The sequence below is a fragment of the Sus scrofa genome, chromosome 3, assembly GCF_000003025.6.
Source record: "Sus scrofa isolate TJ Tabasco breed Duroc chromosome 3, Sscrofa11.1, whole genome shotgun sequence".
NCBI classification, from domain to species: domain Eukaryota; kingdom Metazoa; phylum Chordata; class Mammalia; order Artiodactyla; family Suidae; genus Sus; species Sus scrofa.
Window position 1 is genome coordinate 7,920,356 of NC_010445.4, and position 25,840 is coordinate 7,946,195.

The 25,840-nt window shown below is 47.7% G+C and overlaps 1 protein-coding gene across 3 annotated transcripts in view; it reads left to right on the forward strand.

Annotated features, from left to right (window-relative positions):
* The window catches only part of ZKSCAN1 (zinc finger with KRAB and SCAN domains 1), a 38,823-nt gene continuing 13,267 nt past the window's right edge, over positions 285-25,840 (forward strand). The window contains exons 1-6 of one of the 3 annotated variants that reach the window (XM_005661886.3): positions 285-441; positions 8,602-9,119; positions 9,363-9,516; positions 11,802-11,893; positions 12,168-12,294; positions 14,832-22,146. In XM_005661886.3, the coding sequence (XP_005661943.1) occupies positions 8,697-9,119; positions 9,363-9,516; positions 11,802-11,893; positions 12,168-12,294; positions 14,832-15,724 (1,689 nt within the window). In that variant the 5' untranslated portion in view covers positions 285-441; positions 8,602-8,696 and the 3' untranslated portion in view covers positions 15,725-22,146. Of the gene's footprint in view, positions 442-8,601; positions 9,120-9,362; positions 9,517-11,801; positions 11,894-12,167; positions 12,295-14,831; positions 22,147-25,840 lie in introns of those variants that run through there. The other 2 variants (XM_021086191.1, XM_013995409.2) reach the window with 2 other exon arrangements.

Here is a 25,840-nt window from a genome sequence, read left to right on the forward strand (position 1 = left end):
TTGATAATAACTATAATTACTACAAGCGCTGCCTGAGGTGGAAGAGGAGAAATCGAATTATCAGATGGACGGGTGTCAGAGCTGAACAGTATCCCGTAAAGCCTGAATCCCCTTCCCCTTGGTCCCAGCCTTAATTCGGGGCGCGCAGGCTGAGGGCGAGAACCCCCAGGCGGGAGGCTGGACCGCTGCAGGGCAGGGGCCGGGTCCAGCTTTCGGGCACCGAGATGCCAAATCCTCCCGCGCTCCTAGAGAGGACCCGGAAGCGCGGCGCAGTCCCGGAAGGCGAGGTGCTGACACACTTCCGGCCTTTGTGACTCATTGTGTCTGTGTCGAGGCGTCAGGAGGGCCTAGGTCCGTGTGCGGCGCCCTTCGGCCGGCCTGAGCCCCAGAGTCAGCTCCCCTTGCTCGCCCAGCGCCCCCAGGCCGCTCCCGGGGCTCACGGTGAGACTTGGGGCCGGCCTCTGGGGGGCGGGCGGGGCCGCAGGGGTGTGCATGGGGGTGGGCTCCGCAGCTGCGGCCCCCGGGTCCCCTCCGGGCTGCCAGGGCGCAGCGTGAAGCGGGTCCGTGCCCCCGTCCCCTTTCCAGGCCCAGCCGTAGGCAGCGCCGTCCCCCGGGGGAGACGTCCTCGCCCTACCCCGGATCCAGGCGGGAAGGGGGCGACGGTCCTTGGCCGGGGTTCCTGGGAGACCTGGGGAGCTGCTGTCTGCGGGCCCCTTCTGGGCCGCCCGCCTGCAGTGTCGTCATCGTCGTTTGACGTTTCTGAGAACCAGGTCGCGAGCGAACCGACCCCTGTCTGATTTTTCCCTGCTCTGCTTTCGTCGCCATTTGCTTTGATTCCAGTGAGAGACTTTTTTTTTTTTTTTTCGGGGTCCTTGCAGGATCTCGAGGTGAAAAATGCGGAAGTCCGAGAAATGGACACGTTTCGAGGTGCCGCATATGTGTTTCCAGATCACCTGCATCTCTGCACCCCACCCCCACCCCCGAGCGGTGATTAAAGAGTCTTTGAAGCCTAGTCAGAGGGGATGAAGATGTGATTCGGATCTGGTAGGGATTATGGCCATCCCACTCTCAGCTTTGTGGAAATATTTCGAAGGCTGAAAGATTAGGTGGATTTTTCATTTCTGGGTCGTAGTCACTCTGCTTGACTTGGAATGAGAATTTGTGGAAATTGCGCTGGGCCATTAGGAGACTGTTTAACTGAATGACCTTGGATAAGACCAGACACGTCCCCCACCTGTTTTGTCATTGATAAAATCCACTAGGTTTTCTCAAAAGGCCTTTCCAGCTTTGAAGTTCTTTGATTTTGGTCCGAGTAGTTGAAAGATTCAGCTACATTTCAGCCTGACACTGCCCCCCTCCCCTCCCTCCAGTACACAATACGGTACTTTCATTATAGAGAGTGGCTGTTACATGGCCTGGGACCAAAGAAAGCATTTATTGTACAGGCCAGTGCTAGGCGGATTGGAGGTGGTCAATAAATACTTGTTGAACTGAATTGTGGAGGATTCATTTTAACCAGTCAACAAAGCCCTGTTACTGTATTGGGTGGCCAAATGTGGAGAAATAGCTTTATTATTTAGGGAACCGAAATGATAATTTGCCCCAGAATGTTTCTCCAAGTTTGTATTGTCTTCTGGTTACTATGCAAGGTTCTTGTTCATTATTTGGGCAGTTTTCACCAAAATTAAAATACAGAGAAGCTAACTACTTCATGCCATAGTCTTTTGCTGATTCTCTGCCTGATCTAAGCACTGACGGTTTTCTAACTTTATATCGTATCTAAATACAGGTGAACGTTATGTGAAGTCGTACCTTTTCATTCTGAGAGAGTGTCATCATCTTTGGGTAGCTACATGTCTTTTAAAGGTAGCTTTCGGAGTTCCAGTTGTGGCTCAGCAGGTTTAGGACACCACGTTGTCTCTGTGAGGATGCAGGTTCAATCCCTGGCCTCCCTCTGGGGGTTAAGGATCCGGCACTGGGGCAAGCTGTGGCGTAGGTCACAGATGCAGCTTGGATCCGGTGTTGCCTTGGCTGAGGCATAGGCTGGCACCTACACCTCGGATTGGACCCCTAGCCCGGGAACTTCCATATGCCCGCAGGTGTGGCCCTTAAAGAAAAAAAAAAAAAAAAGGTAGCTTCTTCATGTTTTAAAACCTTTTAGAACTCTGTTGAAAAATGGGAGGAGGGCAGTTTGTTTAAACTTTCAAGACTCTGGCTTGGAAAAGATACTGGCCTATTTAGAAGATAGCCTTTGGAATAAACTGAGCTCGTAGCTCCAGGCCTTTTTTGTAAGAAAATCTTTGGTATTTATCTTTAGTAACAATAAGTTACTGGAGGTGATCTTATCTCACTGGGAGAGTGTGTCTGAATGGTTCTCAGCTCAAAGGGACCCCAGAGGTAGTTTCCTGCTCCCCTGTGCCTGACCTCCTTCCCTCCAAGCGTCATTTGACAGATAAGGATACTAGGGGTCAGAGAGGTTAAATAACTCACCGAGGGATGTGTAACTTATTCATGAGAGACTAGAATTCAGGTGTTCCAAGCTGTGCTGCTTTCCCTATTTCAACATTTCTCCCATTGCTTAATCTCTTAAGTAGGCTGCAAATTGGGAAGCACAGTTACAATCTTAAGATGACTGAAAAAAATGAACACTTCTCTAGTGCCTGCTAGATGCCAGATGCTGTTTTAAGTGCTTCCTATATGTTAACTCATTTAATCCTCACAACAACTCTGTGAGACAGGTACTGTTTTTTATCCCCATTGTACAGATGAGAAAATATCTGTACATAGATTAACTAGCCTAAAATCAGCTGGTAGCTGATAGTGCAGCTTAATGAAACTCTTTCGACTTGCCTGTTTATTATAATTCATACAACACTGATTGGCTTATGAATGGGCAAAAAGACTAAATAATATTGTAAATTCAGCCAAGTATTTAAAAAAAACAAAAACAAAAACTAGGGCTTGCAAAGAGGTCCTATTAAGTGGTCTAAGAGATGCAAAGGTGCATACCCTTAACAATTGTCCAGTCGGAAGAGGACAGCATGAAATATTAAATTACAAAGAAAGAAAGATGGTAACAGCGTGCACAGCAAAAGCTTGGAGGAGACCATTAGGGCTGCGTGTTTAGAGAGGAGGAAAGGTTGTGTGTTCAGATTGACTGAAACCTAAACTAAAACCCAGTCTGTCGGCTGCTGTTGGGCCTTTTCTCCTGCCCAGAGCAGGAGCAGAGAAATGTTTGGGGCGGGGGGTACCTGTCACAGTTGGAAGAAGAGAAGCGTCCATGCCTTCATCGCTCCCTTTGGGTCTCAGGTCCTCCTCAGAATCTCTTCTTTGTGAGTCCCACTGACCCAGGGAGTATCCAGCTCCTGAAAACCAGCCGAGGTGTGGGCACAGATCGAGATTCCTCTCCTTTATCCTCCTTGGTTTACCTGAGACACAGTAGCGCCTGCCTAAAAGAGATTTCTGTCACTAGGCTCGTCGGTGCTCCGGCTCTGCTCCGTTGTCCTATTTGCTGGTCCCCCTGGTAGAGTCTAGATGATTCCCACTTGTGTCTCCTGCCGTGTCTCCTTAGTCACACAGCTCCCCAGTGAAAACAGTGGCTGACAGGTGAGCCCCCCCACCCGCCAATAGGTTTTCCTCTTAGAAAGAATCTGTGTGTCCACGGAAGCGCTTCCTTCCCCACATGTTGGGACAGAGCACGTTTGCTGTGATGGTTGGAGGCTGAAGAGAGGAGTCCCATGGACCTAATTCAAATCCTGGCTCTGCCATTATAATTGCCATTTGACCTTGGGGACATAGATATGATCCTTGATATCTGTAAACTTTAGTGTCGTCACCATAAAGTGAGGCAGTAATTGTACCTACCTCCCGAGGGTGCTTTGCGAAATGCCTCGTACATAGAAAGCACTCAGTTAACCTCAGTCTTACTGTTATGCCTCCTAGAGACTTCATCAACAGATGACGGGCAAGTGGCATTTGAGCTTAGCTCTGAATAGTAAGTAGGATTTGAAAAGGCAGAGAAGACTGGGAAGGAAGCCCCAGGTATTGAGTATGATGTGAGATCAGGATGGCAATCGCTATACAAGGCTTATTTAGGAAATATTAAGTCGACTCATTTTGCTGGATGGAAGAGCTTCATGCAGGGAGAGGGAGAAATCCATGGGCAATGGCGCTTGAGGGGAAACTGGGACCCGGGGCTGGGGGTTGATGACTGCAAGGCTGTAGAGTTTCAGGAAGAAGCATCTGAGAGTAAGGTGGGAGATGCGGAGTTCCCATTGTGGCTCAGTGGTTAACGAATCCGACTAGGAACCATGAGGTTGTGGGTTCCATCCCTGGCCTTGCTCACTGGGTTGAGGATCCAGAGTTGCCATGAGCTGTGATGTAGCTCTGGCGTAGGCTGGCGGCTACAGCTCTGATTCACCCCCTAGCCTGGGAATCTCCATATGCCGAGAGTGTGGCCCTAAAAAGACAAAAGGATTTAAAAAAAAAAAAAAAAAAGGTGGGAGATGCACCATGAGGGGGAGGGGAGGGAGAAAAGACGGCAGATGAACCAAGAGAGAAGAAGCTGGACTTCACGAAACTAGACAGAAAAATGAGTGTGAACAAAGGCTTGCTTCACCCTGGTGCTTGGAGAATGAAAGCACGTAGGGGGAGCAGAGAGGAGGAAGGCGAGATCCTGAGCCTGCGTGAGATATCAGTGGGCTCTCTAACCACTAATTGCCACCAAAGGCTGAAAGAAGGTGGCAGGGGGGGCTGTCACAGTTTGAGTTGTTGTTATTTCTTCTATTCTGTTTAACAGAACTAAAGTCTGCGCAGTTCTCTAGGAGGTAAGTGCAAGGAGGACGAGAGTCCTTGTCCCTGAATTAAAATGTAGTTGGGAGGCGGAAACAGGAGCTGCCCCTCAAGTGATGATGATGAGGGCGAGTAGACGTGTCATAAGGCAGGAACAGAGAAGGCACTCGGGTGTTCATGGGAGGACAGGGTCCATCCTGAAGGGTGAGTGGGGGGAACATTAACGGGCCAGGGAGGCTGAAATACGGGAATCACCACTAAGGAAAGTAACGGAGGTGAAACTGGAAAAGTAGAGCGGGATGTGTTGCTTGAAGACTGAGTCATTGGATGTCAAGGACTCCTTGACACTGAGGACAAAGAGGGTGAGCAGAGCAGACCGTGGCAAGACTCATTGACTACGGTACGCTTGTCTCAGAAGGGGGAGGGATGGGAGCCAGAGAACCAACTGTGTGGGGCTGTGGCACTAGTTAGGCGGGAGATGTGGAGGCTGAATTAAGGTGATAAAAAAATAGTTGTGGGCAGCATAGCAGGAAAAGGTAGTCCAGGAGTTCCCATCATGGCGCAGTGGTTAACGAATCCGACTAGAAACCATAAGGTTGTGTGTTCGATCCCTGGCCTTGCTCCGTGGGTTAAGGATCCGGCATTGCCGTGAGCTGTGGCGTAGGTCACAGATGCGGTTCAGATCCCTCATTGCTGTGGCTGTGGCATAGGCAGGTGGCTACAGCTCCAATTCGACCCCTAGCTTGGGAACTTCCATATGCCGCCGGAGCGGCCCTAGAAAAGGCAAAAAGACAAAAAATAAAAAGGAAAAGGTAGTCTTTCTTTTGACGTTTCAGAATGAAATGAAAGAAACTAATGCTTACAGGAATTATTTGGCCTCCACTTGGGAGAAGGCTAACCAAAGGACTGATCTCCTGGACCCACTGCCTCTTCCTAGGAGGTCGTGGCTCTCCTGATGCCCCAGTTCAAGGGGGACCCTTTCCTCTAAGCTGCCTTGTTGTCACTTACTCAGAGCGCCTCCAGAATTTGAGTTGAAATCTCTTGGATCGATTGGCACATCTGCTTTGTACTATATTGGTGTAAAAATGGGAATCGTGCGTCTCATCTTTTTACTCCCCTCAGTCTAATGGGACACCTTGCAAACTGTAGATCTGCAGAAATGCTTAGGAAGCTGACTACTTGTAACCGTAAGGACTTTACAGGTAAGGCTGCTCTGAAGTTGAAAAGCAGAATATACTTCCTGCAGCCGGGAGGGTGCGGTGCAAAACAGCTGAAGGAATCAAGGGGAAGGGCTAGGTGATTTGCAAATGACTTAATTTTCACATTCTTATGATGTTTACAGGGAAAGTCTTTGGGGATGTCTTGGGGGTTTTTTGGTTGTTGTGGGTGGCGGCTTGGCAGGGGGTGCTTGTTTTGTTTTTTTGTTTTTTGGCCACTGTGCAGCAGCTTAATGTGGGATTTCAGTTCCCAGACCAAGGAGTGAACCCAGGGCTTCAGCAGTGAAAGAGCCGTATCTCTAAAACTTGAATTTGATCCTTACTTTTGATGGTTCTAGAAGTGAAAAAGACGCTTCACAAAGATTTGTCATTTCAGAAGGAAGAAAAGCATTGTTGACTCTGCTTATTAGCGAGGGGAACGGGATAACCGCTACAGAGCGGAAACTTTGCTTATTAGTGAATCATGATTGATCCTATCCACCAGCCATGCTGAATTTTTGTTGCTAAAATTCAACTAGTACATTTCCATTTTCCATGCCTTTAAATCACCTGTTCTTACAAACTAATCAAAAGTTGTTTTATAATTTTAGTGAACAGGCTTAAGACCAGCCAAAATTTATTTAGAAGATTTTTAAACAGATTGGGAAATATTTCCAAGTTTTTTTAATGTGTAGACAGCGAGGATTTTCCAGGATACTGAGTATCAGTTTGGCAGTTAAAGTTATGTAACAAGGCACATCTGTTCTCATAATAGTTCTTTCCTCACTCTTTTTTTTTTTTTTTTTTTTTTTTTTTTTTTTTTTTTTTTAAAGCAGCTATTTTCTCACTTATCGGCTGACTTCCTGTTTTGAGTTAGATCAACATTGGCTTTTACCTTCTTTTTTTTTTTTTTTTGTCTTTTTAGGGCTGTACCTGCGGCATATGGAGGTTCCCAAGCTAGGGGTCAAATCGGAGCTGTAGCCGCTGGCCTACACCAGAGCCACAGCAACGCTGGATCTCAGCCGCATCTGCGACCTACACCACAGCTCACGGCAACGCCAGATCCTTAACCCACTGAGGGAGGCCAGGAATCAAACTCACAACCTCATGATTCCTAGTCAGATTGTTTCCTCTGCGCCATGACGGGAACTCCAGTTTTTACCTTCTAATCTGGCTGAGTACAAAATTGCTCTAGGAGTTCCCTCCCGTTTAAGGATCCAGTGTTGTCACTGCTGTGGCTCAGGTTCAGTCCTTGGCCCAGGAGCTGCCACGTGCCATGGGCACGGCCAAAAATTTTTTTAAATTGCTCTAGGTAGAAGCTTCAGCTGTGCCATTTTCTTGTTTGTGAATGTTTGCATCGTTAGTATTTCCCCTAATTATAGTTTCTCTACAAGAATCTTAAAAGCTATTTGTCTTTCTCTCTCTTTTTCGTTTTTGTTTGTTTGTTTATTTTAGGTATATTCGACATATATTAGTTTTGGGTGTACAGTATAGTGATTCAGTATTTGTATATATTGCAGAGCTTTTGGGTTTTGTTTTGTTTGTTTGCTTTTGGCCCCTCCACAGCATATAGAGTTTCCTGGCCAGGCATCCAAGCTGCAGTTGCAGCAGTGCTGGATCCTTTAACTCACTGTACGGCCAGGAACCAAACCCGCATCCTGACACTGCAGAGACACCGCGCCATAATGGGAACTCCTATGTTGCAAAGTGATCAACATAATAAGCCTAGTTAACATCTGTCACCATAGCTACAAAAATTTTTTTGATGAGAATTTTTAATAACTGTTCTCTTAGAAACTTGCAAATATGCAGTACAGTTTCATTATTAATTATAGTCCCCATGCTGTATGTTACATCCCCAGGACTTATTTTACAACTGGAAGTTGGTGTTACTTGACCCATTTTGCCCCCCCATGCCTGTCTCTTGTGTGACATGTGACAGTTCAGCATTTTAGACCAAGTGAGCTTGTTAGTGTCAATTCGTATATTAAATATGGTTTATTTTCTCTCACTCTTGAAATAAACATTCTGATATTTTCTTTCTTTATCCAAAGTGGATCATTTTGTACTGTCCATGGCACCCATAAAATAGAAAATAGAAATAGCTAGATGGTGAATTAGCAAGTCGGGGCCTTCAAATCTGGCTTGAGTGTTGACTTCACTAGGTAGGTAGCCACCTGCTCCTGGCACATCACCTAGGTCATTCCCCTCGGGGTCGTGTCATCTGTGAAACGGTGCTGCTGCTCGAAGTTGCATCTTCCTGCCAGGGTTGTTCTGGGAGGAAGGAAGTGCTGCTCCAGGCTGGTGCCTGGCACCCCGCTGACATTGACTCTCCTTGGGCTGGGCGGGTAAACACATGATGTCAGAACCTGCTTCCTCCCCAGACTCAGGCAAACACCCCGAGGGTGGAACTCACCAGTTGGGGGTTTGTTTGCCAGCCTTAATATCCGAAGGACAGGGCAGCTCTGGAGGTTTTTTTTTTTCCTTTACTGTTTGGAGGCATTTTTCGTGCCTGTTTGTAGCCTTGTATGAACTGTTAGCAACACGTTAGCAAAGGTACGAACAACTCTTTCTTTCTTTCTTTCTTTCTTTCTTTTTTTTTTTACTGCTTCAGGATCAGTACTGAACCAGATATCAGAAAACATCTCCGAGGACAGAAGGGAGAGCACAGACTCTGTTCGGAACAAGTCAGGTTCCTGAGCCTGAATAATGACCGCTGAGTCGAGGGAAGCCACGGGTCTGTCCCCCCAGGCTGCCCAGGAGAAGGACGGCATCGTGATAGTGAAGGTGGAGGAGGAAGATGAGGAGGAGCACATGTGGGGGCAGGACACCAGCCTGCAGGAGTCCCCTCCTCCCGACCCAGAGATATTCCGCCAGCGCTTCCGGCACTTCTGCTACCAGAACACCTTTGGGCCTCGAGAGGCCCTTAGTCGATTAAAGGAACTTTGTCACCAGTGGCTACGGCCAGAAATAAACACCAAGGAGCAGATCCTGGAGCTGCTGGTGCTGGAGCAGTTCCTCTCCATTCTGCCCAAGGAGCTGCAGGTCTGGCTGCAGGAATACCGTCCTGATAGTGGGGAGGAGGCCGTGACCCTTCTGGAAGATTTGGAGCTTGATTTATCGGGACAGCAGGTGAGAAGGGGTGAAACCTAGCATGTGTGAGCAGCTGGGGGACTTTGAGACTGGAGCAAAGAAAACATTGCTGATTTAAAGCTGGTATGATAGTCTTTGTGGCGCTTTTATCCGCGCTGCTTGGCTCTTAAGCATTCCGACCCTCTCCCTCCTGCATCCACAGGTGTACTGACTGTCTTTTCGTTTGTTTAAATTCCTGTTTAAAAAGTGGTTTACCCACAAGTCCAACCTATTTGTCCTCAGGTCCCAGGTCAGGTTCATGGACCTGAGATGCTCGCAAGGGGGATGGTGCCTCTGGATCCAGTACAGGAGTCTTCGAGCTTTGACCTTCATCACGAGGCCACCCCGTCCCATTTCAAGCATTCATCTCGGAAACCCCGCCTCTCACAACCACGAGGTGAGAAGCAGGGTTTTCATGTGGCGGGGGGAGGAAACAAACTGTTCTGGCTGGGAGCGGCCTCTCTGTGTTGCTAAAGGCCTGTAATAAAGAAGCATGTTCGTTTCTGTTGTCATCAGTATTGACAGAGGAATTATAACTAAATGTCAAAGGAAATATGATTTACCAATCTCAGGAGTTAAATAATGTGACTGAGGAGGGAAATGAAATGTGCATAGTCAACTTGTGTGGACGTTACATATTGGATCGTGTTAGCATTCTGGACATCTAGCAGATTTTTTTTTTTTATAGGGAGGTGCTGAGAAGAGGTGCCATATATCCAACACTCTGGTGTGTTGTAAATTATCTTTAAAAGGGTCATTTAAAAATTCATTTTGTTGGAGTTCCCGTCGTGGTGCAGTGTTTAATGAATCCGACTAGGAACCATGAGGTTGCGGGTTCGATCCCTCGCCTTGCTCAGTGGGTTAAGGATCTGGTGTTGCCGTGAGCTGTGGTATAGGTTGCAGACTCAGCTCGGATCCCGCATTGCTGTGGCTCTGGTTTAGGCTGGCGGCTACCGCTCTGATTCGACCCCTAGCCTGGCAACCTCCATATGTCGCTGGTGTGGCCCTAAAAAAAGGCAACAGCAACAAAAAAAGAGTTGATAAAGGCACATTCCTTAACCATTGCGTTTATTTGTGATGACACTTAGGGTAGGAACATTAGAGCTTAAGGCAGCGTTCTGGAGGGTAGGCAGCATCCGCATGCTGGAGAAACCTCTGTAAACCAGCTCGCCATAATGTTGAATCCACCACTGCTGGAGTTCCCGCTGTGGCTCCGTGGTAAACGAATCCGACTAAGAACCATGAGGTTGCGGGTTCGATCCCTGGCCTTGCTCAGTGGGTTAAGGATTGGGCATTGCAGAGAGCTGTGGTGTAGGTCGCAGACACGACTTGGATCCCCCATTGTTGTGGCTGTGGCCTAGGTGTAGGCCGGCGGCTACAGCTCCGAGTTGATTCAACCCCTAGCCTGGGAATCTCCATATGCCACAGGAGCGGCCCTAGAAAAGGCAAAAAGACACAAAAAAACGAATCCACCACTGCCCACCAGCCCCAGTTGTCCTCCGAGGGCTTGTGAGCCCCCGCCACACTCCCCGGGGTGAAATCAGGAGATTGAAGAGGATGTTCCTGGTTTTAAGTGCCAGGTTAGGGCCTCAGGTTGTCAGAGTAACAGCCTTCGAGACCCTGGTGTGTAGTGGGGTCGTCACCCAGTAAACAGCTCTTCACGGAATCGGGGCGCTCGCCCTCCTCTCAGTTTCTTCTCGGTGCTCTTCAGCTTCCAGGGTGTTTCCTGACTCTCAGGCGGTTCGCGTGCTCGGTGCTTGACCTGTGCACCTTTTGCTTTAGCTTACCTTTTTCCTGTAGGGTCTGGAATCGTTGCAAGATGTAGTCATTTCGTTTCAAATTCGTTTTTCTAGTATCTTTGCAGCACAGTAATGTCATCTGTTTACCAGTAACGCTTCCAAATGTAACATGACTTGGGAAGGGGAGGTTTTAATTTTGCAGCTCAAAATTTTTCCAGTTTTTCTTATACATTGCAGTTAGTGAGATCCTATCCTGTAGATGTCTTTTATTAGAGGAGTGTCAGCTCCTGCCTTTATTTATACACTTGTGTCTCATTATCCTTTGAACCATGTACATATTTTATCAAAACACCGTTGCTACGTGAGGGAGAAACGTAGAGGGACAAAACATGGCCAGAACTTACCCAGAAGCAAGAAGAGCCCCTTCCTGCCCCGTGTTTCAAGATATTACTACTAAAGATTTTTAAGACTGTTTCATTTTTCACAACTAAATAGGATTCTGATGTCCTGGTACACTGTTCCTTGGACTGGAGAAAATTAAATTATGACCCAGACTCAAATCATGGCCTGAATCTTACCCTAACCCTAAGCCCTCGTGTCTGTGGCCGAGAATAGGAAGTTGTAGTTCTGGCTCTGCCGTTCTTAACAGTGTGACAGTAGGCAAGTCATTTACCCTCTTGGGGCCTCAGTTTCCCCTTCTTTTAAACCAGCTGTTTTTAAGAACCTTTTTATGACTCCTGGTTACTCCTGCTTAAGAACAGAAGTCTTGAGAAGATGCAGTTCGTGCTTTGTCTTTGCTGTAGTGTCTGTAGTTATCAGTTCTGTAGCTGAACATCAAACATCAGACATGCTGGTTCAGGAAAGAGGGTGCCCCTGGGCCCTTCTTTGAGGAGAGGCCCAGGGCAGAGCTGGCTTTACTCACAGCTCCTTTCTCCTCCCCCAGCTCTCCCTGCCACCCATGTTCCTGCCCCTCCTCAGGAGGGGAGTCCCAGAGACCAGGCGATGGCGTCTTCACTGCTCACGGCAGATTCCCAGGTGAGCTGTGGGCCCCTCCGCCCTCCTGAGGCCCTCGTGTCTGCCTCTCTTCCCGGAGCTTTTCCAGCAGCCGCAGCCCCGGACACTGGCTTTTCATGCCCCTGCCCACAGAGCAGCCCACTCCCCGCCTGCCCCCCAGAGTCTGGCATGGTCCCCTCTTCTTTACCAGCCTCCTGGAGGTTCGTAGTCACCTCCATCGTCGACTCCCCATTCGGGCAGTGGGACTGTCCCTGAGCCTGGGGGAACTGAGTGTGGGGCTCTCCTGTTATTTCAGGCAATGGTGAAGATCGAGGACATGGCCGTGTCCCTCATCCTGGAGGAGTGGGGATGTCAGAACCTGGCTCGGAGGAATCTCAGTAGGGACAGCAGGCAGGAGAACTATGGGAACGTGATTTCCCAGGGTAAGACTGATGCAGGATGATTGTCTGATGAGATTGTGTTGCCTCTTTTTCGGTTAGTTGCGGGATCTCTGCCCTCAGAGCCCACTGAGCCCCTTTCTCCAGACAGAGAATGAGAACAGTTGTGCTTATTTAACCCTGAAAGTCTGGCCCTGGGACTTCCTCATTCAGGGTGGATTTTTTACCTCTGGGTGGTTTTTGCTGTTTGAAAGCAGAAATACTCTTGGATTCTGAATCCCCACCTCTTTAACCACTCCATCGCCGGGACACCTTCTGCTTCATTCCCTGTGGACTTAGGTGCTTCTGTTGTGGGGGCGGGTGTCTCTATGTCCCGGCGTAGAGGGCCAGGCGAGAGCCGATCATCGGTGTGCTCCTAGCCTGGGACCCCATTCCCGAACTGACCAGGCATCTTTCCCTAGGCTTTCAGTCTTGCCTCCTGTGAGTGCTGCTTGGCACCAGCTTTGTCTGATGCCAGGAGCCTGCGCCGGTACCTCCCTTAGGGTCAGGATTCCCAGGTTCCAAACCTCATGATCTTCCAGGAAGAGCTCTGGCTCCTGGGTGTGTAGTCAGAACAAAGACATTCTGAGAGGCACCAGCCAGATAAGGTGACACAGTTGACAGTCCCATCTGTCTCTCTTAGACCCCACCCCCTGGGAGACGTTAGTGCAGGAGGCTCTCCAGTCAGTCCTGACAAGGGAAGGCCGCTTCCTGAGACCTCTGCTGGGGGAGGGCGCAGGAGGGGGAACTGCAGAGAGGCTGTTACTCCAGAAACCTCGGGTTTGTTTGGACCCATAGGCAGAACTGGAGTTTGTGGTTTCTTACTAGTTACTCTTTGGATGAGGTGAAAATTAAGCCAAAATTCTGACCTGTGTTTGCGAGCCAGGTAGTACCCACCCCGCACTAGGTTAAAACAGAGCAGAACATTGGAAACAGCCAGGGAGCTTTGCAGATCGTCCAGGACCTCGGCTTGGAATCCAAAAGAAAGGGACTGATTCCCTCTTCCTTACCAAGGGGTCAGTATTTATGTGATTTCATCACTAAAGTCGGGGGGGTTAGCTGTTCCCCTCACTCAGTGGTTGCATATTTGGGATAGTGCAGACTACTTGGGAAGGTTTCTGAAGGCCAAGTAAATGAAGAATAGATTGGGGATGATGTTTCTTCCATAGATATGTAAACATATATAAAATAGGGTATGTTACTAAACAGTCCTCAGTCTCTGCTTAAAAACTGACACACAAGGAGTTCCCGTCATGGTGCAGTGGTTAACGAATCCGACTAGGAACCATGAGGTTGCAGGTTCAATCCCTGGCCTTGCTCAGTGGGTTAAGGATCCAGCGTTGCCGTGAGCTGTGGTATAGGTTGCAGATGCGGCTCAGATCCTGAGTTGCTGTGGCTCTGGCGTAGGCTTGGCAGCTACAGCTCCGATTGGACCCCTAGCCTGGGAACCTCCATATGCCACGGGAGGGACCCAAGAAATGGCAAAAAGACAAAACCAAAAAAAAACTGGCACACAGAATATTGCAGTCCACAATAAAAAGAATATCCCAGTGTTTTTGTGTGCAGATTACCAAAGTGAGAGGATCAGCTCACATTTGTACAATTTTACTTTCTTCTGTTACCTCCTTCGTGTGCTGTCTCTGGAATTGTTAACATCTTCTTCTCTGTTCCCAGTAATACTCAGTCTTCTGTCAGTGAAGGACTTAATTACATGTACTAATGCCCCAACCAGCTTCTTCATCTCATCCCCGTGACCTGAGCACTGTCAGCTCTGTGCAGCTCTCGCTGGTGGAGAGAAGCTCTTCGCGGTGTCCGAAGGGCTGCCTGACCTTCCAGGTTCAGCACTCACTTTGCCCGTGAACTCTCGCCTTGTCAATAGATCTCACAGAACTGGCAGAGTGACTGCTTTCCCTTTATTAAGTCTTCCTTTCTTTCTGCTAATGCCACTTACCATTTTCTAGGAAAGACTTGTCCACTCTCTGTTGTTAACTATAAATACTTAGATTAGAACTGCAACGTAATTTTTTAGTTTTTTTTTCCAGCCACACTCGAGGCATTAGGGACGTTCCCAGGCTAGGATCAAACCTGAGCTGCAGCTGGGACCTACACCACAGCTGCAGCAACGCCAGACCCTTAACCCACTGCACGGCAGCGGGAACTCCTAGAACATGATTTTTTTTTTTTAATGTGTACTTATTTGCTTCAAATTAATTACCAAGTGATCAGATTATAGAACCATGGGTTGGGGCCTCTTGTGTTCCTTAGCAACTCATCCCTTCCTGTCCTGCCTGGCTCTGTCCCCTCGGCTCCCTCTCCTCCTCCCTGCACACTCCCTCTGTTCTCCTTTCCACTGTCACCTGCCCTCTCATTTCCCAGCTGTGCTCCCTGTTGTCCCTGTGCTTTTCCCCTTGTTTTTCTGCTGTCTTGTAGCCAGTTCACACTGTGAGGTCCTTCTGCATGCATGTAGGGAAACACCATCGCTTGGCGAGCTGAGATATTCGAAAGGGAAGGGTGCTATTTGTGTTTTCTATTTATCGTGTCAGGTGGTGAAAACAGGACTGAGAAGGAAGAGTCCACCTCAAAGGCCGAAAGTGCAGAAGACGCAGCATCCCATGGGGAGACCGCAGGAAAATTCCAGAAGGATTTCGGAGAAAAACGTGAGCAGCAGGGCAGGGTAGCCGAAAGGCAGCAGAGAAACGCTGAGGAGAAAACTGGCAAAGAAAAGAGAGATCCGGGGCCAGCTGCAGCCAAGGAGAAAAAGCCCAGCCCAGGCGAGAGAGGCCCGCGGGAGAAGGGTAAAGGGCTGGGAAGGAGCTTCAGCCTGAGCTCAAACTTTACCACCCCCGAAGAAGCCCCCACGGGCGCCAAGTCCCACAGATGCGATGAATGTGGTAAATGCTTCACACGGAGTTCAAGCCTTATTCGCCATAAAATAATCCACACTGGAGAGAAGCCCTATGAATGTAGCGAGTGCGGGAAAGCCTTCAGTCTCAACTCGAACCTTGTCCTGCATCAGCGAATCCACACGGGAGAGAAGCCTCATGAATGTAACGAGTGCGGCAAAGCCTTCAGTCACAGCTCCAATCTCATCCTGCATCAGCGAATCCACTCGGGGGAGAAGCCCTATGAATGTAACGAGTGCGGGAAGGCCTTCAGCCAGAGCTCAGACCTCACCAAGCATCAGAGAATCCACACCGGGGAGAAACCCTATGAATGTAGCGAATGTGGAAAAGCTTTCAACCGAAACTCCTACCTTATTTTGCATCGGAGGATCCACACCCGAGAAAAGCCGTACAAGTGCACCAAGTGCGGCAAGGCCTTCACCCGGAGCTCCACGCTCACTCTGCATCACAGAATCCACACGCGCGAGAGAGCCTCCGAGTACAGCCCGGCCTCCCTCGATGCTTTTGGAGCCTTCCTGAAGAGCTGTGTGTAAAGGAGCCCTTGTCCACAAGCCGTTTCCCCCTTTTGTTGCTAAAACTATTTCAGAGATGGGTGCCCACGGAGGAGGGAAAAAAAAAAAAAACCAGCCTCAACAGGTTACAAAAACAAGAAAAATCACACTTAAGGATCCTTCCAGTTAGGTCAGCAGTGTTCTGCCTTTGCCTCGTCTGTGGGCAGGTGATTCTTCCTTCCCCTCAGCCCCTGCAGGGAGAAGCTGGTCATGTAAATAGCCCACGTGCTGTGTCCACGCAGGACAGACGCGCACCCGTGGGAAAACATCAGGCTTTCCAGGAACGAGGCTCCCTTGAGGGCGCTCTTGGCCAACCACGAAACACAATTGAGAGATTAAGATGGGCTCTGTCAAAATGAAACCCGCTCGCCTCACACAAGCCCTGCTTGGCCAGCCGTACCTTGCTGAACCTTACTTCTCAAAAAAGGCACAGTTCAAACAGAAACGACATTGGGACATGCTGCTCAAACTAGTTATATATATATATATGGTTATATATATATATATATATGGTAAGTTATATACGGTCACTGGTAGCCTACCAAAGCTATAGAAATCTCGGACTCTGCTCATCAGTATCAAACCAAAGATTTCTATCTCTTCTCGAAAGAGAGGGTACGTGCACCAGTCTGCAGTTCCAAAGGAAGGCCACACATGTGGATGGTTCTGTCCTCACCCCTGAGAGAAATTCTACTGAAAGTGGCAACAGCAATTCAAAAACACGTCTCTCCCTTCCCTTGGTGAAACCCCGCAAGCACCATGGCACTCCTAGATGCATTTCTCCACAAGGTAGCACTTGATTGTGTACTGTCTCTTAATCCGTCACTGTTTCGTGTGTGAAAGTTGGCATCACTCCCCCAGAGATGCTTCTGTCGTCTGTCGTCACAGGATGTGTTTGGATCCCAACAGCGCTATAGCCAGTGCTGAACACATAGGAAGTGCTCCTTATGTCTCATGTCCAGCAGGACTTTGACCTTTATGACAAAGCCTGTGGGTCCCGGGTACCGAGATACGGGGACCTCGGCCCGCTTGGGGAGAGGACTTCCAGAGCCCAGGGCGTGCTCACGCTCCAGGGTCGGATGCTATTTCGGTCCTAAATATCAAAGAAAAAAGAAAAGGCGCTGGTAAGCCGCCTGCATGGACTCTCTCTAAACACAAACCAGAGAGTAAATACCATGGAATGTCAGAAACTGTGTCCGCATCCTCTTAAGAAAAACGGGGCGTTCTCGTGTGGTTCAGCGGCTTAAGGATCCAGCGCCGTCCCTGCGGCGGCCGGGGCGGGTTTGATCCCTAGCCCCGGAACGTCCGCATGCGGCGGGTGTGACCAAAAATAATAATAAAAAAAAATACGAACACTTAACCAAGGCCAGTGCTTGACGTCTTTCTGTGGCGAAGATCTTACAGAATTTCTTCAGTCAGCTTCTGAACAGTGATGCTTGGGCACTTTCTGAATCCACTTGTAACTGTAAATAAGAAAGTTCAGAAGGTGTGATTTTTGTTGTTTTTCCGAAGAAGGAACGTAGGAGGGAGCATTTTTTCCCCCCACACCTTCCAGAAACTTCGAAAACACATTTGACATCATTAGCTGGCAATTACTAAACGTGTCTGTTTCGCTGGAAATTCACCCACCTGCGGGGATGTGGTTGTATCACAGGCGCACACACCGCACAGTCTTCTCTGTTTCTCCTCGCTGAGGACTGAGGGGAGCTTATGAAACTCTGATCTTTCCCGTCACCTGTGCAGGAGGATGTGTCAGCTTCTGCATGGAAGCTCATGACACCATTTTCAGATACACATACAAGAGACCCAGGTATCGAGGCGGCATACGAAGCCGTCAGGGCCTCGGCTAGAGATGACTGCTCGTGAGAGCATGTGATTGCTTGCAACAGCCTTGCGGGAGCTTAGAAACAGGCCAACCAACCACACCCCTGAAGACTGTCCCCATAACTGGAGACACCCCCCCTCTTCCTCCCCCGCAAGGAGTTTGAGAGTTTTCTGTCAATAAAACTGGTCATTCGTCACTCCATGGGGAGCCGAGGAGGTGAGGGCCACTGTGGCCTCTTGCTCCCGTCCAGGCTGACATTCTGCACAGAACTAATTCTCCGGCCTCTCTCTATACCTGGGACCAACTTCAGCTTCCCTGTGGCTTCTAAGCCCTTGTATCAAGCACCGCCTGCGGGAACTTCGGGAAGTCAGCTGATGACAAGAGTATTTCTATCCAATTTAAGAAAAACAGGAGAGGTACTCCAGAAGAGCAAACCTAAGTAACTTTTATAGCAAAGTAAAAGTAGAGTAAATGCTTTGAGGGATTTTCTTCAAAGTAAGACACAGTGATGGTTGCGCAGAAAGCTGCTGGTGCTTTTGAGCGAAGACTTTTGCTTCCAGGAAACCACTAGAAGCAGTGAGGTGCTTAATTCCAGATGCTGATCAAAGCATCGACTGTTCGGAAGAGGGAAAACATTGGTTAGTTCCACATTGGCCTTTTTGAGCAGCAACTACATGCCAATATAATTCAGCCATCATTTTTGTTTTGGGGGTTTTTTTTTAATGGAAATGACGTAGAACCTGTGCCCCACATTTAATTCCCATTTTACTGCAACATCGTCCTGAGGCTGTGGCACGGCTCCTGGGGTTGCTTCAGATCCTCAGCAGAAGCAGCTTTTTGAAGGCATGTCTTCTGAAGAAAACAGGCTACCGCTGTTGTATTAAAACCATTTGCACCGCGTTCACGTCTTTTATCAGCTGCTCCGTGCACCGCGTGACTGGGTCATGGTCCAAAAGGTTTATAGCATCTAATTCATGTTCAGGAGAGTCATTCAGAAGTTCTTGACTGGCTGAAGTCTGTTTACAGTTTAAGTACTCTATAGTTAACTGTTGGCATGCTAATTGACCCCATAGACATTTTTGAGAGGTTTTTAAAAATATACTTTAACCTTGCCAGGAAGAGAAGAAAAATTCTTTAAGCTGGTGGGGTATTTGTTCCTACTTCTTCCCATTAGGCAAAGCTAAATAAAGCCTAAGGCTATAGATGGATGAGGCATCTTGATTATGTAGGGCACTTAGCGTTTTCTTAAAGGCGTAAGAGTGAAACTGCTACATATGCACAGAGAGGTTGACACCTCTGATATGTGAGACAGCTCACATCTTACATACAGCAGAGAATTCATTCCAGGAAGGAGCCTCTTGAATGTGATACATACGGCAAAGCCTTTCATCCCATCTCAGCCCTGAGCAGCAGAAAGCTGACACTGTACATAAACGTTATGAATATTCTGTGTGAGGAGAACTTTTCTTGTATAGCACTCACTGCTTTGGGCAGAAAGTGAATTCCGTCAGTATGTTCCGATCATGTAATGAATTTCAGAAACACTGCAGAAGCTCAATCTTAACTCCAGAGGATCCATGGAAGACAAAAAAAAAAAAAAAGTGGGGAAATGCTAAAGAAATAGCAAAATGTACAACTTCTTACAAAGATTGTCAACATTGGGTACTTCTATATATTTTGTACGACTGTACCGTCGGTGTCTGTGTTTTGTACCTCTAGCCCCTGTTATTCTGTATATTCCCTGTAAACAGATAATGTATTTTATTTTAATCTATTTGACAGAAGACATCACTCCAAGAGAGCAAAGATCTGGAGTGAGTCATGAAGTTGATGTGGTTATGGACGAAACGCCAGTTCACAGAACTGAGAAGGGAGAAGAGGAGAAGAAATCTTCATAGTTTGGTGCTTATCATGTCCAGAGAGGAGATGAGTAGATTCGTTAGGAGAGACAGGTTAATCGGGCACTAAAATGGAACAGTTCCTATAAACATTAGCGGCTTCCTGAGAGCTTTCTCCGCAAAGCCAGGAAGTTGACCTCCTAGCTGCCGGATCACCACGTCAGGCAATGAGAATGGGTTCTCTGAGCTCGTTGCGGGGGGAGTAAGGTCTGCTCCATGACCTGGGAGAAGGGAGTGTCCTGGGAAGGCCAGTGGGACCACTTAACCTTGACCGGATGCTCTAAACCGTAGTCCCGCTTCCCCCACTAACTCGTAAATCTTTGTGCTTCGAAAAATGGGGGTAGGAGAGCACCACGATGGGCTCTTTCCTGGAAAATAGGCACAGATGCATCCCATTCGTGGCATTGCAGGAAGGCTTAAGAAGCATTTTGAGATTCTCCTCTTGACCGGCTCCTGTGTACCTCCCCTGCCCCCGCTTCCTTCCCCAGGCTTGTGATTAGGAGGAGAGAGGGCTTGTGAAGAGACTTGGCTGTGAAAGAACTTTTTTCCTAATTTCTGTCCTCGAGTTAATCACCTTTTCTTGCAGGGTCTGGTCACCCTGATGTACTCATCTAAAGTGAGCCAGCCGGGTTCATCCTGCCATCTTCCCGGAAGAGTCCTTGTGCGAACTGGAGTCACAGTATTAAGACGTAGTCAAACAGCGACAGCAATACTGGCCAGAGGAGGCATCTTTTTGCGTGTTCTGCTCTGTGCAACTTCTCAGAAATATTTACACGGGGGCTGTGGTTCCCCAGCTGGGAAACCAGAGGAAGGTCTGCAGATCGCAAAGCGAAATAGAGAATCAGAGAAAAGGCAATTAAGTGGTATAAATAGATGTTTTCGTAGAAGTTAGAGTAGATTTTTATTTCAGCTACTACTGGAGAATATAATAAAATTATTTGAAAAGGTTCCCTAACATTTAGGTTTCGTTTTTAGAGTGGACATACTACTGTACATTTAAAAGTAGTTACTTATTTTGCTATTCAAATTAATTTTTTATTATATCTCAAAGTGAAATTATCCGTTTCACTTTTCCAAGCTTTGTAGAACAAACTTGAAGTTACAGGGAGGTAAGCCATCTCCAATTCTGCAGGTCAAACAAACGTTTGGGAAATATTTTAAACATCTCATAATGCGGAGTGTCTTAACATGAGTTTCACGTTGTCTGGTTCTGTTTAATAGTAGATGCCATAAACCTCATGTCTCTCTCTTAAAAACAGTGGAAGGTAACAAGTGGAATTCGGTTGACTTCTAAACAGTGATCTGCTGTCATTTTAACAGGTTTCTTTTCCTTTTCATCTTTGAGATTCTCACCTCCTTTTACAAAAGAATCATGAGTCACTTCAGATTACACCATAATGAGGAATGTTCATCGGTCTTAAAATCGCATTTGCTCCCTTCAGCAAGGGCTCACTAGGCGGTCAGGCTGAGTGTTTTGAGATACGGAAAATAAGGTCTGTGAGTGATGGGAAGATGGTATGGAAACTGGGGATTTCGTTCTAGTTTCTCATTTGGGTTTCAAGTGTCTTTAGTCCAGGGTAAGGGACTGGGCAGCTGCCATGGCCCCAAGTCGCTATCAGTTAGTCTCCAGACAAGGTCAGGGAGGAGAGTGGGGAGGAGGGGTTTCAGGGCCGGCCTCCCAGCTGAGGAAGAGTATGAGGCCTGGGCGGGGGAAGAGTGTTGTCGGGAGCCACGGCCACGGCCTGCCCGCCCCCCACCCCCACCCCAGCCCTTTGCACCATTTACCAGTTGCAGGAAGGTTTCCGTCTGCCCAGGCAAGGACAAAGCATATTTGACTTGGAGGTGCTTCTGCTGGTTGCAGGGGTTCTTACTGTGAAAAGCCACGTGAGGGGGGCTGGGTGGGAGGAGGCGGGTGGTGATTGTGCAGGAAGATCTTGTACTAAAAATACATGAGCTTAGGGGCACAGGGTGGGATGTGCAAGCAAAATCTGCGGTTATTTTAAAATGAACATATGTATTTTTATTAACTTTGAGTTAAATATAGATTATTACAACCAGGTCAACATGATAAGCCTAAATCTATATAGAGAGCTAACTCAGGCATTGTCTTGTTCATCTGTACACAGAATGAAACAGACCTTTTCCTGTTTTGTCAGGTCCTAGTTTCTTTTAGTTTAAAATAAATTAGACCAAAAGGAGAAACTTGTTTGTCTTTGTATACCTGCAGAAGTAAGTTATTGCTGTTAAAACCTGGCCTTTTCGTTTCTCTGGGTCTTTGAAGAATCCAGCTGCTTGTCTCTGTTCAGTAAGTGGTTTGTAAATTGCATCTGTTCATTTAAAAATCCTCATTAACATTTCTAGAAAGGCTTCTTTTAATAAATAATGGAGTCTTCGAGAAAAAGAGATATTCTTATTTTTTAAAGCTAGGAACCTCCTCCATTGAAAATAATAACTTGAACATTGATCGAAGGCTAAAGTTTCAATCACAAGCAATGGCAGCAAAGTAAAATTTATATGCATATATAGTCCATTTTAGGAGGCCGGTGGTGTCGGACAAAAAAAAAAAAATGTTAGGGTAGTGAGGTCGGGGAAGGAAATTGGGGGGATTTGTAATAAATATTCTCTATGTTGTTTCTCTACTGGGTCATGGTAAAACAATAAATTATCATCTCTAGGTGGCAGTAGTTGTGATGTTTGTTTTTTGTTGTCCTTTGTTGTGTAAAATTCATATTTTGGGTAAAAGTACAATTTCAAAGTCAAAACCTAGAACTAGGAGTTCCCACTGTGACTCAGCGGTAAGAACCCGACTAGTATCCATGAGGATTCGGGTTCGATCGCTGGCCTCGCTCAGTGGGTTAAGGATCGAGCATTGCCATAAACTGGTGTAGGTCACAGGTGGGGTTCGAATCCCGAGTGGCTGCGGCTGTGGCGTAGGCTGGTAGCTGCGACTCCAATTTGACCCCTAGCCTGGGAATTTGCATATGCCACGGATGCGGCCTTAACAAGCCAAAAAAAAAAAAAAAAAAAGAAAGAAAACAGGAGTTCCCCTCGTGGCGCAGTGGTTAACGAATCCAACTAGGAACCATGAGGTTGCGGGTTCGGTCCCTGCCCTTGCTCAGTGGGTTAACGATCCGGCGTTGCCGTGAGCTGTGGTGTAGGTTGCAGACAAGGCTCGGGTCCTGAGTGGCTGTAGCTCTGGCGTAGGCCGGTGGCTACAGCTCCCATTCGACCCCTAGCCTGAGAACCTCCATGTGCCGCGGGAGGGAGTGGCCCAAGAAATAGCAAAAAGACAAAAAAGAAAACAAAACTAGAACTGTGATCCACAAACAGTCTTCACCCAGTGGCATGTTCTGCATAGTCTCACAAGAGCTTAGAGCTCTAGGCAGCTTCTTAGAGGACTACAGAATGAAAACACATGGAATAAAGTTTCTTTTTAACGATTCCCCAGAATGTAATTTTCTCATAAGATGGAACCATTAAAATAACTTTGACCACTATGAAACTTAGGAAACTGAACATCCTAATGGTAGAAGCAGCAGGTAAAGCTGATGGTTGAGACCAAACCATGAGCTCTAACCCAATAATGTAATTGTGTAACCTACTGAAACAAATACATATGGAAAAAAAATGTTTTTCTTTGTCTCATTTAAATAATTGGTTTGGGGGGGGGAGTTCCCGTTGTGGCTCAGTGGAAACGCATCTGACTAGTATCCATGAGATCACAGGTTCAATCCCTGGCCCCTCTCAGTGGGTTAAGGATCCGGTGTTGGCGGTAAGCTGTGGTGTAGACCAGCAGCTACAGCTCTGATTGGACCCCTAGCATGGAAACCTCCATGTGCCGTGGGTCCGGCCCTAAAAAGACAAAAAAGAACTGATTTTTTTCTCCCCCACCCTATTTAGAAACCAGAGGGAGGTGCCGAGTGTTCTGTTTTCCTCTGGCTTCAGTGGAATCTCCTTAAGGAGTACTCACCCCTGCCCTCCTGCTTTCCAGGGCTATGATGAGATAGACAAAAAAATTTTTAAAGTTCTTCCTGAGCTCAGTTATTCTGTATTCATCACCTGCATGACCCCACAACTGTTTATGAGCAGCCCAGCACGGCGGTTACACATGCAGGCATTAGAGCCATTCCGCCCAAGATCAAGTCCTTCATCTACCACTTGCTGTACCTTAGTTTCCTCATTGGCAAAAATGGGCAGAGAGTAATTATAAGCACTAGGTGAGCCATGACTATGTGGAGGAGCTACAACATACATGTTCCAGAAATACTAGCTATGGAGTTCCCGTCGTGGCTCAGTGGTTAACGAATCCGACTAGGAACCATGAGGTTTTGAGTTCGATCCCTGGCCTCGCTCAGTGAGTTAAGGATCCGGCGTTGCCGTGAGCTGTGGTGTGGGTTGCAGACGCGGCTCGGATCTGGCGTGGCTGTGGCTCTGGTGTAGGTCGGCGGCTACAGCTCCGATTTGACCCCCAGCCTGGGAACCTCCATATGCCGCGGGGAGCAGCCCTAGAAAAGGCAAAAAGACAAAACAGAAGAAAAAAACAGAAAAACTAGCTATTCTTTCCTCCACTGGCCTCTCTTTCCTGAATATTCATTTACCCCTCACAAAATCTTCCTTTTTCAAATAGAACGTGCTGGCTGTGTTCTCCCTTCCCTGAGTCTCTAAAAGATGTAACGTTGAAATCAGGTCTTTGTGAAAATTGGGGCCCTGTGACAGTCCAAGGATTTCACATGGCTTCTGTGATTCTCTCCAACTGCCCCAGTCCCTAGTCAGTTCTTTCTCCTGCCCTAAGCCTTTGGTTCTTGCAATTCAAAATCCTCTGAGGAACGGTATTTTCTCTGGAATGATGAAAATTGCTGCACAGGTTCAAGAGGACTTTATTTTATTTTATTTATTTATTTTCATTTTAGGACCACACCTGTGGCATACGGAAGTTCCCGGGCCAGAGGTCAAATTGGAGCTCCAACTGCAGGCCTGTGCCACAGCCACAGCAATACTGGATCCAAGCTGTATCTGCAACCCACACTGCAGCTTGCAGCAATGCCAGATCTTTAACCCACTGAGTAAGGCCAGGGATCAAACCCACATCTTCATGGATGCTCTCAGGTTCTTAACCCACTGAGCCACCACAGGAATTCCAACAGGCCTTTCTTGTCCCAAAATATGCATGTCCCTTTGCCAGTAGTCCCCACCGTGGCCTTCCAGTCCCATGTCTTCGGCACCACCTCCACTCCAGATGCCTGAACACAGGGAATGCTAGCCTGACTACCCTACCAGGGTTATCTGTCACCATGTACCCTGCATTTAGTACTGGACTCCAAATTTTAAAGGAGAGACAGACCACTGGCAGAGTGGTAAAAGCAAAACCACCCTGTGCAATAAAGGGTTTCACTTGGTGAGGAAAAAAACTCAGAAGAATTTGGCCTCTGCCCTTAAGTATCTAAGGCCTGTCATGGAGTTCCCTAGTCGCCTAGAAGTTAAGGATCTGGCCTCGTCACTGCTGTGGCGCAGGTTCGATCCCTGGCCTGGGAACTTCCACGTGCCGTGGGTGTGGGGGGAAAAAGAGGTACTGCAATGGATAAGGCAGATGAATAAAGCCAGCTCTGCTCAGCTGATACGCCAGACGTGTGACCGCCCTCTGCTGGCACGTTGTGGTAACTACACAACACATGATAAGAAGAACCTCGGTCCCCGGTGCTTTGCGGAGCCCAACCAGGGGGAGTGGCCCCAGTGAGAGCCGCGGGGAGAGGAAAACTCGTTGCAGAGGGACAGGTCAGGTATGACACCCAGGGGCCCTGGGCAGGAAGGGATTGTGCCAGATGCCCTTCGTGATCAGACTATGCAATTTTTTTCTGGGTTCAGAATTTTTTCAGTATTTTTTTCTGAGTTCCACCAACAAGAAGGAGCAAGCTGGCAACCACCTGCTCTTGTAAAAGTCTTGCCAGGAAAATTTACCTTCTCATGTTAAGAAGGCAAGTGGCCCTTTCCAGAGAGGGCAGGACGACAACAAAAAAAGAATCTGCGATAGGCAGAACTACATCTATTCCCTCGTGCATGGAGGGAGTGAGTAGGGGAGGCTGGGGGCATTGCTGAGATGAAAACCTAGGAGATCAGAAATAATATTGCAGACAAGAGTTTTGAAGATTAAAGCGTCCTTACTATTGGTATAGCTAATTACAAAGCTGGCTCACTCTCCTGTGATCCAAATCCTTGAATGTAGTCAGAGCTGGTTATCATTATGCTTACTTTCCAGATAATTAAGTTGCATATCTAAATCCCTCAAGGCTCATTAGCAACAGAACCTCAGCTCTAAGCGATGGGACTAATGTCATCACATTCATTCTCATTTTCTTCAGCTGAATGACTGTCTCTGCA